At 44.7% G+C, this 12,301-nt stretch overlaps 1 protein-coding gene across 10 annotated transcripts in view; it reads right to left on the reverse strand.

The window, feature by feature from the left end:
- Positions 1-12,301, reverse strand: part of PLXNA4 (plexin A4) — a 428,345-nt gene that overhangs the window by 209,923 nt on the left and 206,121 nt on the right. The window contains exon 4 of one of the 10 annotated variants that reach the window (XM_041727617.1): positions 3,939-4,842. The exons of 8 other annotated variants lie outside the window; for them this stretch is intronic. In XM_041727617.1, coding sequence (XP_041583551.1) covers positions 4,759-4,842 — 84 coding nt within the window. In that variant the 3' untranslated portion in view covers positions 3,939-4,758. Of the gene's footprint in view, positions 1-3,938; positions 4,843-12,301 lie in introns of those variants that run through there. One more of the 10 variants, XR_005983436.1, reaches the window with a different exon arrangement.

Below are 12,301 nucleotides of genomic sequence, written 5' to 3' on the forward strand. Positions count from 1 at the left end.
ATCGCCTGGGCAAAAGCTCTGACCACTTGCTAACTAACCTTGCCCAGACAACCCCTTTGCCTCAGTTCTCTAATCTTTAATACATGCATAATAACATGACCCACATAGGCCTATGATGTTGCTCACACCCTCCTGGAGCTTTGAAGGAGGCCTGGTCTCAGGATACAGCAGGCCTGGTCTGAGGGAGGCCTGGCTGAGGATACAGCAGACTGTTCTGAGCACATGAGCAAGTGGATGGGGCAAGTGCCCGTCTATCCTTCCCCTCCCAAACCTGTTCTCTTCTGCTTCAACATTTCCTAAACTTTTCTACATCATGACACACATAGTAAAGTCATAATATTCGTAGGGAGTACCAAGATAAGCTGGAAGGTTGCTCACAGAGGCATGTGGGTGGTCCCCAGGGCTCTAGCTGCCCCAGGCCCCTCCTGCTGGCTCCCAGGGCAATGGGGATGGATATCTAGGCACATCGCAACCAAAGGGGTGGCCAAGTAAGCACAACCCCAAAACAAGAGGTGAGGATAGGTGGCGGCAGGTTGGAGAGGCCCCAGTCCTCAGGGCCAGGGAAATTCGGGGCACTTCTCATTTAGGATGATTTGGACCAAAGACTGTCAGTCAGACAAGGCAGATGAGATTACCCTGGTTAGCTCATGCCTATGTAACCCATCTGCAGTCTTGGAGGTAGAAATAACCTTTCTTTCATTTCCTGGTCACTGTGCTATGGGAGGAAGGTGGAATGACTGGTGGGGAAGCTCCCATAACACCCACCATGGACAGACCAGGACTTCTTGTGAGAACAGCACCTTGCATTGGAGATGCTCCCTCTGTGATCCTAATCCTCATTCCCCAGCGTACACTCTGGTCTGCTCATCTGTAAAACAGGAGCAGCTAGCCAGGTCTCCAACCCTGAGAGATCTGCCAAGGACAATAATGGCCACAGTGAGCCATCTATTAAAGGACCAAACATTTGAGCTTTTCTTGAAAGATTTTTTTCCAAATAAAAAGGTTATTTAGCTCTTTTTCTCCCTCTCTTTTAACGGCACCTTTCAACCCAGGAGCTGCCAAAGAAGTTAGAAGCCGGGGCTATGTATAGAAACCACATCACTCACTACTGAAATAGAGAGCACCAACTCCCCCACACCATTTCAGGAGAAAAGAGGGAACAACCAGGTCCATCCCCAACAGGGAGGGGGTCAAGTGGTCACTATACCGCTACCTGGTGTGTGCAGGGGGTCTTTCGGGGCAGGCTGCCCAGGGTGGGCAATGCCAGGAACTGCAGTGGTTTGTGATGGAAGGAACTGCCTTGGGGCATCTCATTCATGCTCCTGGATGCACTTCATCATATTTGGAAAGACCTTCAGGGACAGGAAATTTGATAAATTCCCATTCCAATGCTTCACGACCCTGACAGCGAAGGAGCTCTTCCTAATAACTAAGCTACAGGCTGCCTCCCACAGTCTAAATGCATTTTTCCTTCTGATGTCCTTAGTGGAGATGGGGAACAGCTGGTCACCATCCTCCACATAATAACCCCTCTTATATTGAAGATGGTTATTATGTCACTCCTCACCCTTTGCTTCTCCTTGTTAAAAAAACCTTTCCAATTTCTTTATCTTGGTGTCAAACGCCTTTTTCTTTGTCCCAACTCATCCCAATCCATCATCACCCTCTTTGTCTTCTTAAAGTTATAGTTCTCCCCCACCTTGTCGTGAAATTGGTGGAGCACACCAATTATAATGATATTTATAATATCATTCCCACTGTAGTGAAGTGAAAATGGAGGTTGGCATATCTGAATGGGGGGAGGGAAGGAGCCTGTATTGCATGCCTACCCTTTGCAAGCTGGCTGCTTCCCCTAGAGTCTCATGGCCAGAGGAGGTACCTCAACCTCACATCACAGATCTGGAAACTAAGATTCAGAAAGTAAGTTACCTGCTCAGGATTACCTGATTAATAATCATCATGACTCAGATTTGAAGTCATCACTCACCACTGATTAGCTCACAGATCTGTTCAGACCAAGAGTATATTAAGTACATTCAGAGAAATGTGAATCAAAACCACACTGAAATATCACTTCATGTTCACTGGAATAACTATGACAGAAGATGAACAGTAACCAATGTTGGCAAGGGTGTGGAAAAACCGGAATCCTCACACGTTGCCACTGGGAATGTCAATGATGCAGCCACTTTGGAAGATAATGTGGTAGTTTCTTAAAGGGTTAAATATAGGTTTAGTATATCATCCCCAAATTTCACACCTAGGTATGTATCCAGGAGAAATGAAAACATAAGTCGATGCAAAAACTTGTACACAAACGTTTAAAAAGCGTTTTCATACAGGCAAGAAGTGAAAACAACCCAAAAGACCTGGAGGGTATTATGCTGAGTTAAATAAGTCAATCGGAAAAGGACAAACATCATATGGTCTCATTCATTTGGGGAATATAAAAATTAGTGAAAGGGCATAAAGGGAAAGGAGAGAAAATGAGTGAAAATATCAGTGAGGGGGACAAAACATGAGAGACACCTAACTCTGGAAATGAACAAGTGGAAGGGGAAGCGGGCGGGGGTTTGGGGTGACTGAGTGACGGGCACTGAGGGGGGCACTTGATGGGATGAGCACTGGGTGTTATGCTATATGTTGGCAAATTTAACTCCAATAAAAAAATTTAAAAAAAGAAAATAAAACAACCCAAAAGTCTATCAAATGAGGGCTGGATACAGAAAATGTGCTATATTCATATAAAGGATTATTTAGTCACAAAAAAGAATGAAGTCCTGACATACACTATTTGAAAACACTATCCTGAGTGAAAGGAGCCAATCACAAAGGACCACATGTTGTAGGATTTCGTTTTTATGAAATATCCACCATAGGCAAATCTACAGAGATAGAAAGTGGATCTGTGGTTTTCTATGGATGAGAGGCATGGCAGCTGGGGAGGGTGGTGGTGAAAGATTAGTGCATTTCTTTATAGAGTAATGAAAATGTTCCAATATTGATTGTGGTGATGGTTGCACAACTCCATAATTGTACTCAAAGTCATCGGATTGTGTTATTTTTTTAAAGATTCTATTTATTTATATGAGAGAGAGAGAGAGAGAGAGAGCATGAATGGGAGGGGGGGGCAGAGGGAGAGGAAGAAACAGACCCTCCCCCGTCAAGCAGGGAGCCCAACACGGAGCTCAATCTCAGGACCCTGGGATCATGACCTGAGCCAAAGGCAGACACTTAACTGACTGAGTCACCCAGGCACCCTGAATTGTATTCTTTAAATGGGTGAGTTATATAGAGTGTGAATTATATCTCGTTAAACCTGTTTAAGAAAGAAAGAGTATACTAAATCCCTGAACTCTGCTTTTTAAATGTTTGGGAATCCTTTACTCTCTCAAGAATTGGGAGCAAAAGACAGGTCCTTGAAACAATTTCTCGACTGTGTTCTTAAGACTTGTCTATAGTTAGCCACCCCATCACCTCCCGAAGAGGGTGTGTGAGAATGGCGATTGGCTCCACTGTCCTGGGAGGGAGGATCCCAGGCCCAGGAAGAAGGCAGGTCTATAAGATAGGCGCCTTGAGGAGTGCCACATGCATCTCCCCCACTGCCAACGGAAGGCAGCAAAGCAGAATCAAGGATTTCCCAGGCGTGAAGCAAGGCAAGCGCTGTACCAAGGACCCAGAGTCCCTGCCAGTTGCCAGAACCACCTTCCCTCAGATGGTAGGAGCCAGGGGCCTTTCAGCAGGAAGTTCTTTTCTTTTTCTTTTTTTCTTTCTTTTCTTTTCTTTCTTTCTTTCTTTCTTTCTTTCTTTCTTTCTTTCTTTCTTTCTTTCTTTCTTTCTCTCTTTCTTTTCTTTCTTTCTTTCTTCTTTGCCAGAGGGAGAGGAGAGAGAGAATCTTAAGCAGGCTCCATGCTCAGTGGAGAGCCCGACATGGGGCTCAATCTCAGGACTCTGACATCATGCCCTGAGCCAAATCAAGAGTTAGATGCTTAACCGATGGAGCCACCCAGGTGCCCCGTAGCCAGGAATCTAAAGAGAAAGAAATGTCCGTCTCCCTTCACTCCTGCTCGTCTGTCACTATCAGAGCTCCAGATAAAGCAAATGAAGGCAAAAAAAGAAGGGGAGAAAAGAGCATGCCGAGACCAGTTGGAAAATAAAAGCGGGCCAATTCCCTCTTATTAAGCCTGTTATTAGGCTGTGAATCAAATTAAACCACAGGGCTTTCCACTTACAGAGTGCTATTTTAAGGCTTATTAGACTGTATTAGGATTGGCATACATTTCCACTGACATAGTACCGGCCTTTAATTGGATTTGAGGGCGAGGAGGCTGCTTTCAGCTGGATAGGCCCCTGCAGGGGAGGCTTGGCGCTGCGGCCCGGCTTTCCTGCTTCCCCCGCTGGCGGCCTTGCTGGGGCCGAGTGGGCCTGCGACCCATGCAGATCCAAAACACAGCTGTCCTCCTCCTCTTCCTCCTCTCTCTCCTCCTCCTTTGATAAACTGCCCAGAGAACCCAGCAGATATGTGCGCCCATCGCTGGCTGACAGGCTCAGAACTGGAGGCATCCCCGAGGCCGGGGCAGACCTCAGATGCCAGAGCAGAGCCCCATGAAGAGAGAGGCAGCCTCACCTTTCCTGGTCCAGGCTTCTGTGGGCAGAGAGGCTGAGCCCCAGTAGATGGTGCTGGGGTTTTTCACAGGAAGCAGATGCAGAGGGCGATCCGTGGGCCTTGGCACATTATCAGGCCCATGGCTTCTGGAATCAGACAGACCCACGCCTGCCACCGGGCCGCGTGACCGACTTCTTGGAGCTCCTTTGTAAAATGGCAACACCCCTTCCTTCCACCTGCAGGATCGTTTTGAGAATCGAGACAATGCAGGTGAGCGGTGAGTGTATGCCTCGAAAACATGAGTGCCTCTCCTTTGCTTGAAAAATTTCAAATATTTCTACCAAAAGGCATCATAACAGTAACAGACCTCACCAGTCAAGTACATTACAAAATAATGTTGGGAAGAGAAATCTCTTGGTACACAGACAACTATGTATGAAATACCACTTCCCAAAATATTGCTCAAACATGAAAAAAAATCCCAAATTCCTTAAGATTTTCCACTAATATATGTGAACATCGCCTGCTCCCACTTGCCAAGATGCTTCTTGGCTTTCCTTTGATGTCTTCGATTTCCATACTTGTTTTTAGCTCCTCTGCCAGAGCCATGTGCTTGTTTATTTTTACTACATTTTTATGACGTTTCTGCTATAGCAATAAGTTTTGCATTATTAGTTTTATCAAATAACAGAATGTCTGGTTGGCTGGCAGAGATTTATTGGCCTGGATTTTATGGCTCCAGCCCAGAATACTTTTTGTGATTACTTTCTAAGTTGTTCTTAGATCCACTCTTAAATATGTGTTTATGCCCTTATTAACTGACATTTACGGGCTAATTGTCATCATATAAACTCAGCATCAGTGTGATGCCAATTGCTGTAATCTTATCATCACTAACTTAATCACAGGTGCGTGCACTTGATTCTATGTAACGGATAGTTGCCGGAAAAGTTGCTTGGAAATCTAATATTTACAAACCGAATCTCTTTTTATACTCACTGGGAAGCTCTTCCCAGTGAATACATGTTGTCACACCTTAAACTATCTGTTTGGCAAGTGCAGTGTATTCGGGATATTGAATTTCCTGAAACTGAAGGGAAACCTCATTACAGAACAAAGAGAAACAGACAAGCATGATCTCGGCTCTACAATGTGTAGCTTCCTCTACAGTTCTCGCTTGAACCAGCAAGTCTACGAAGGACTTGGCTTTCTTTGAGAGGCCTAGAAAGCATGTGTTCCCCCCATCTCCGGCCACTTCATTAATCAAGGGGAGAAACTGAGGCAGGAGGCCAGAGTGTCTTGCATGGCTTTGTGATGGGGGAGCCGCTGCCCCGTTCCCTGCAGGGAAGGCCCTCTTCCTCGGGCTTCCACTAAGACTGGTGTGTTTCTTGGGGGCTTTGCATCTCCTTGGTGTCTGTGCTCTTTTCACGTCAGATCTGTCTCCCACTTGGACGCTGAGCCCAGGGGTTTTCTCTTCCCCAACACATGTCCTCATTGCTCACTGACCCCTAGAGAGTTCCACATCAGTAAGAGTGGGGACCTCCTGGAATGTTCTCCCAAGGGAACATCAAAGGAGCAACTGTCCTGCTGGGATTGGATTAATGGCATCTGAATCATTACAGCCAGAACTGTGCATGCCTGTGAGCTGGGGGCATGGGCAGAATGTGTGTGTGTGTGTGTGTGTGTGTGTGTGTGTGTGTGCGTGCTCTCGGTACATGCATAGCAAAGGGTTTAAATCAGGAATGAGCTCAAATCCACAAATATGTATTGTATCATTGCGGACTCATGGACTTCATAATTAAGGCAGGATGAGTTTTTATTTGAAACCTACTGGGGTCTAAAATCTTTCTAGGGCTCAGCTATCTGGAGTTGAAGTGCTTCATATTCACATTCTTATGGCTGTGCCACAACAGCTCTGCTTTTCCCATCAGGGAATGGAATATTCAGATGGTGCAAGGTGGAAGCCTAGTGTCTTTAATAAAAATAACTTTTTATCAGAATACACTGTCAGCATTGTTTAGCACTAACATGTGTAGGTCACTGACGTAGGGGCAGGCTGCTCAGTGCATAGCTCCGTGGGTGTGTTTGTTTGTATACATGTGTGTGTGTCCCTAATGCACCCCTGCTCTGCAGATGGCTCTAATTAATCCGGGCAAAGAAAGCTCTTGGAGAGGGATTCTTTGCCTTCAAAAAGGAAGAAGTTCTAGCTCCTCCCTCTGCTTAGCAACAAGCACGTACAGATGCGGCAAGCGCAGAGAACAGGGAAGGGGTCTGAAGCCCCACAAAGGCCTCCCGGGAGGCAACTTGCTGACAGCCTCAGGAAAGCGTGGCGAAGGCGTCCGAGCTCCTTGTCAGCACTGGCGTGGTTCTAGCTAGGGTGCTTCTTTGAAACGACGATTGCAAAAGACCAGGGAAACGCATGCCTTTTCCTATTAGACTTATTTTGAGGGTAGCCCGGGCCCCAAGCACCCCCTCCTTTGTAGAATCTCCCCCTGCATCAAGGGAGGTTTTGGTGGCAGGCAGGACCCAGTGCCCTCACTCTGGAAGCACAAAGGGCTGGATGCTTCCCCCTCCCTGCCTCTGGCCCCAAGAGCCCTGGGCTAGTCGGCGAAGTCCTGATTCTGAGACTTTGGACCTCCAGGAGGTGACACACGTGGAAGAATGGTTAGAAAGTGTTCGGGGTGGCAGTGGTGAGTCATAGCAGGGACAGAATGTCCTGCAGACTGTCCTTGCTGGAAGATGGCTGTCACACTTCCAGCCGCCAGAGCACTCTGCTTCCTGTACTTCATCCAAGCCTGCTCCTCCAGCGACTCATCCATTCTGGGAGGCCCTGATATCCTTCCCCATAAATTCTCCTTTTGATTAAGATAACCCCAGTCAGTCTCTGTTAGTTGCAACTGAAATATCCCAACTGATAAATCCCCAAGACAGCTGACGTCAGATTTCATTACTGACTATGAGCAAGAGATGCACCCAATTGTCTCCATTTCCATATAACATTCAGATAAATGAGACCATCAAGGGTCTGGCCTAGTCTTTCATGCATTCATTCAATTAACATGTACCTAGCGCTAACCAGGTGCCTGGCAATGGTCTAGGTACATGAGACATAACAACAAACAAGAGAACATCTCTGTTCTCGTGCAGTTTACATTCTGGTTGGGCAGAAGGGGTTGGGTGTGGTAACAAATAATCCCAAACAGGCAGATAAAGAACTCCTGTGTCAGGTGTCTGTAAGTACTGTGAGGAAAAGGAAGCAGAAGAAAGCCGGGGAAGAGGGACAGAGAGTGCTGGAGATGGGATGGGGTAGCTTTATGAAGTGGGGCTACAGAAGGCATCTCTGATGAAGTGGCACTGGGATTTGAAGGGAGGAAGGGAGTGGGTTAGGCAGACATGTGGCAGAGAGAGTCTCAGGAATGGGAAACCAAAGACGCAGAGACTCAGTGGGAGCCTGTGAAGCATGCTGAAGACATAGCATGAAGGCCCAGGGTGGCTGGAAACTATGCACAAGGGACTGAGTTTTACACTGAGCAAGATGGGAAGCTGCTGGAAGATGCTAAACACTGGAGCAACAAGGTCCCACCGAGGTTTCAAAAGGTCTCCTCTGGTTTCTGTACCAAGAAGGGAGGGGTGGGAAAGAAGCGAGGAAAAAAAGTGAGGAGGTTATTGCAATGACCTAGGTAACGGAGTTGCCGTTAACTTAGTTGGAGAAGACTGGGAGGATGGTAGGATTTTATTGAGAAATCAAGAGTTTAATGTTAGGCATGTTAATTCTGAAATGTTTATTAGACTTTCAAGCAGAGATGTTGAGCAAGCATATGGGTATGAGAATGGAGTTCAAGGAAAAGATGTGAGGGTTGGAGATGTGATTTTGGGAACCACCAATGTCTAGATGGGTGTTTGAAGACAAGAAAATAAATGAGCCCCCTAGGTAGTGAGAGAAAAGAGGGATAAGGAGCCCTGGTACTCCAGCAAAGAGGTCTAAGGAGAAGCAACTAGTGAGGGACAGAGAGGAAAGGAAGGGAAAAAGAGGGAGAGGAATGGGGGGGGGGGAGAGAGAGAGAGAGAGAGAGAGAGACTCCCTGAAGCCAAGAGAGAAAAGTATGTGAAGAAGAAGGAGCTGAGATTTCAAATAAACAGCTAAATCTACACCTAAAGAAACTGGAAAAAAGAACAAACCAAGCCCAAAGTTAGCAAAAGGAAACAATAAAAATGAGAGCAGAAATAAACAAAATAGAGAGTAGGAAAAAAATCAGTGAAACGAAGACATTGGTTTTTGAAAAGATCAAGAAGATTGGCAGATTCTAGGTCGACTAAGAAAAAAACCCTCAAATAAATAAAATAAGAAATAGAAAAAGAGATATTACAACTGATGTCACAGAAACACATAGGATCCTAAGAGACTACAATAACGATCATACATACACCAACAAATTGGATAACGTGGAAGAAATGGATAAATTCCTAGAAACAGAAGCTACTATGGCTGAATCATGAAGAAACAGAAAATCTGCAAAGACCTATATCTAGTGAGGAGATTGACTCAACCATCAAAAACCTCCCAATAAAGAAAAGCCCAGGAGCAGATGGCTTCACAAGAGAATTCTACCAAACATTTAAAGAAGAATTAATGCCAACCCTTCTCAAACTCATCCAAAATATTGAAGAGGAGGGAACACTTCCAAACTCTTTTTTTATGAAGCCAGCATTACTATGATACCCAAGCCAGACAAAGACATTATAAGAAAACTATAGACCAATACCCTTGGATGAGTGAAGATGCAAAAATCCTCAAGAAAATACTAGCAAACTGAATTCAACAGCACATTAGAAAGATCATACACCATGACCAAATGGGATTTAATCCTGGGATACAAGGATGGTTCAACATATGAAAATTAATCAACGGCATACATCACATTTACAGGATGAAGGTTAAAAATCTCATAATCATCTCAATAGATGCAGCAAAAGCATTTGGCAAAATTCAATGCCCTATCATGATAAAAGGACTCAATACACCAGGACTAGAAGGAAACTATCTCAACATAAGAGAGGCCAATATATGACAAACCCACAGCTCGCATCATACTCAACTGGGAAAAACGGAAAGCTTTCATGCTAGGACCAAGAACAAGGTGAGGATGCCCACTCTCACCACTTCTATTCAACATAGTACTAGAATTTCCAGCTAGATCAACCAGGCAGGAAAAAGAAATAAAGGCATTCAAATGAGAAAGAAAGAAGTAAACTATCTCTATTTGCAGATGACATGACCTTCTATGTAGAAAACCCTAAAGATTCCACAAGAAAGGGTTAGAACTAATAAACAAATCTAGCAAAGTTGCAGATTCAACAACAAATCCACATGCAAAATTCAGTTCCATTTCTCTACACTAATAGCAAACTATCTGGAAAAAAGTTAAGAAAACAATCCCACTTACAGCAGCATCAAAAAGAATAAGATACTTAGGAATAAACTTAACCAAGGAGGCAGAAGATTTGTGTCAGTATTAATTGGAATAAAAATAATTACATCTTGCCATTTGCAGCAATGTGGATGGACAATGAGGGCATTCTGCTAAGTGACACAAGTCAGGGAAAAACAAATACCGTACAATCTCACTCATGTGAAATCTAAAGAAAAACAAGCTCATAGACAAAGAACAGATTGGTGATTGCCAATGTCAGGTGTAGAATGGGCAAAGTGGGTGTACCATTTGGTACAAAGTCCCAAGTGAAAATAAAGAAGTCATGGGGGTGTAAGGTAAAACATGGCAACTGAATAACATTCTTTTGCATATTGGAAATTCGCTAATAGAGTAAATCCAAATCATCGCAAGAAAAAAATGCTGCGACTATGTTGGTGATGGAAGACAAGCTGACTTGGGGGTGGCGATCATTTATAGTATTTTACATTTGAGCCATTATTTTGCACACCTGAAAATAATATAATGTATGTCAATTCTAACACAATAAAAAAATACCTCAACACAGGCAAAAAAAAAAAAAAAGAAGAGGTGGAATATATATAAAATGGAATATTATTCAGCTTTTAAAAAAGAAGGAAGTCCTGGCATATGCTTCAGTATGGGTGAACCTTGAGGACATCGTGCTCAGTGACAAAAGCAGCCACAGGACAAAGACTGAATGATTCTACTTATATGAGGCATGTAGAGGAGAAGCAGAAAGTAGAGGGGTGGTTGCCAGGGGCCAGGGGCAGGAGGAATAGGGGGGTGCTGTTCAACGGGAATTGAATTCCTGGTCATGCAAAATGAAAATGTTCTAGAGACCTGCTGTACACCACTGTGATTACAGTTACCAGTGCTGTACTGCACACTTACAAATTTGTTAATAGGGTAGATCTCACGTTATGTGGGATTTTTTTTGTTTTAACCACAATAAAAAATTATATCTAATTTTAAAAGGATGGGGGTACTCGTCTTGTTAAGCGGTAGAGTAGTAGAGAGGTTGACCGGGGTTACTGACAAAGGACCCCAGCACGGCAGCAGACAATGAATGCAAGGTTTGAAGGGAGGCGTGGAGAGAGATTCGGGGATAGGAGAGAGAAGGCAGACCGTGGACATCCCTTATTAGCGCGCACTAGCAGAGCCGAGATGTCCAGTTCTTGGAAGAACCACTTTACAAGGGAACACGCTTTACCGATAGTGGGCGAAGGTGTTCTGAGCTGGATCTTCTCAGGAGCCCCACCTAATGGACAGGTGTTTGTTTCCCTTCCCAACTGCGCCTCCCAACGGGCTTGTCTTCCCACCCCAGTGCTCAAGTGTGAACACTGGAAGCTTAGACTTGGCTGTTTGTATAAATGGTGAAGTTGGGCTTATAGCAACTTAATCAGCAGCATTAATAATGTCACCTAAGCTTAATGATTCCAATTATAACCATGGTAAACATTGCCGAGCAGCTTATAAACAGTGATATTAAAGATGAACTTCCTGCGTTTCGGTCAATGCTGTTTTTAAAAAACAAAAGCAGAAGGGCTCGTGTCTTAAATATTCTCATATTCTCACTCCGATGCCAAACCGAGAACAGTGCATAGGGCAACCATTTAGGCTGTTTTTGCAAGGACAGATCTAAGGGTGCTGCCACCTGCCCTCATAACAGAAGAGAGACCCGAGTGAGGTCATTAGAGAAGTGATCACCCAGCAACAAAGACTGGATAATTATTCTGGCCCAGGAAATATTGGTTCCACATCCTTAGCAAGTCCTGAGAAGTCCAGAGGCAAGCAAAGGGGATTTTTAAAGGCCAAGCAGAGAACCTATCTAAGCTCTAACTCAAATAAAACATCAGGGGCCGGACTCACTTAGAACTGCTTCTCTCCCTGTGGGGCTCTCATAGGAATGACAGTAGCCAACCTTCTTTTTCCTTCTCACACATGTTAGAGAGTCAACACTGCTCCACCAGGGATTCACGTTGGAGAACAAAGAGGCCAGGGACAGGGGGAAAGATTACTGAGGACAGTTTGTGAATCCACCTATTCCCAAGGGCACTAACCTTAGGGGCATCATCCCTGCTTGCAAGAGATCCAGTATCCAAACGGACAGACTGGTGGCAGGTAAGAATTTGTTTGTTTGTTTGTTTGTTTGTTTTTTGGTCACTTAGAAGCCTCAAGCTTTACTTTTGTCTGGAGACACCTCTAACTAAAAACAGAAGAACTCCCTAGCCTTTTTTTTTTT

Source organism: Vulpes lagopus, chromosome 13 (genome assembly GCF_018345385.1).
Source record: "Vulpes lagopus strain Blue_001 chromosome 13, ASM1834538v1, whole genome shotgun sequence".
NCBI classification, from domain to species: domain Eukaryota; kingdom Metazoa; phylum Chordata; class Mammalia; order Carnivora; family Canidae; genus Vulpes; species Vulpes lagopus.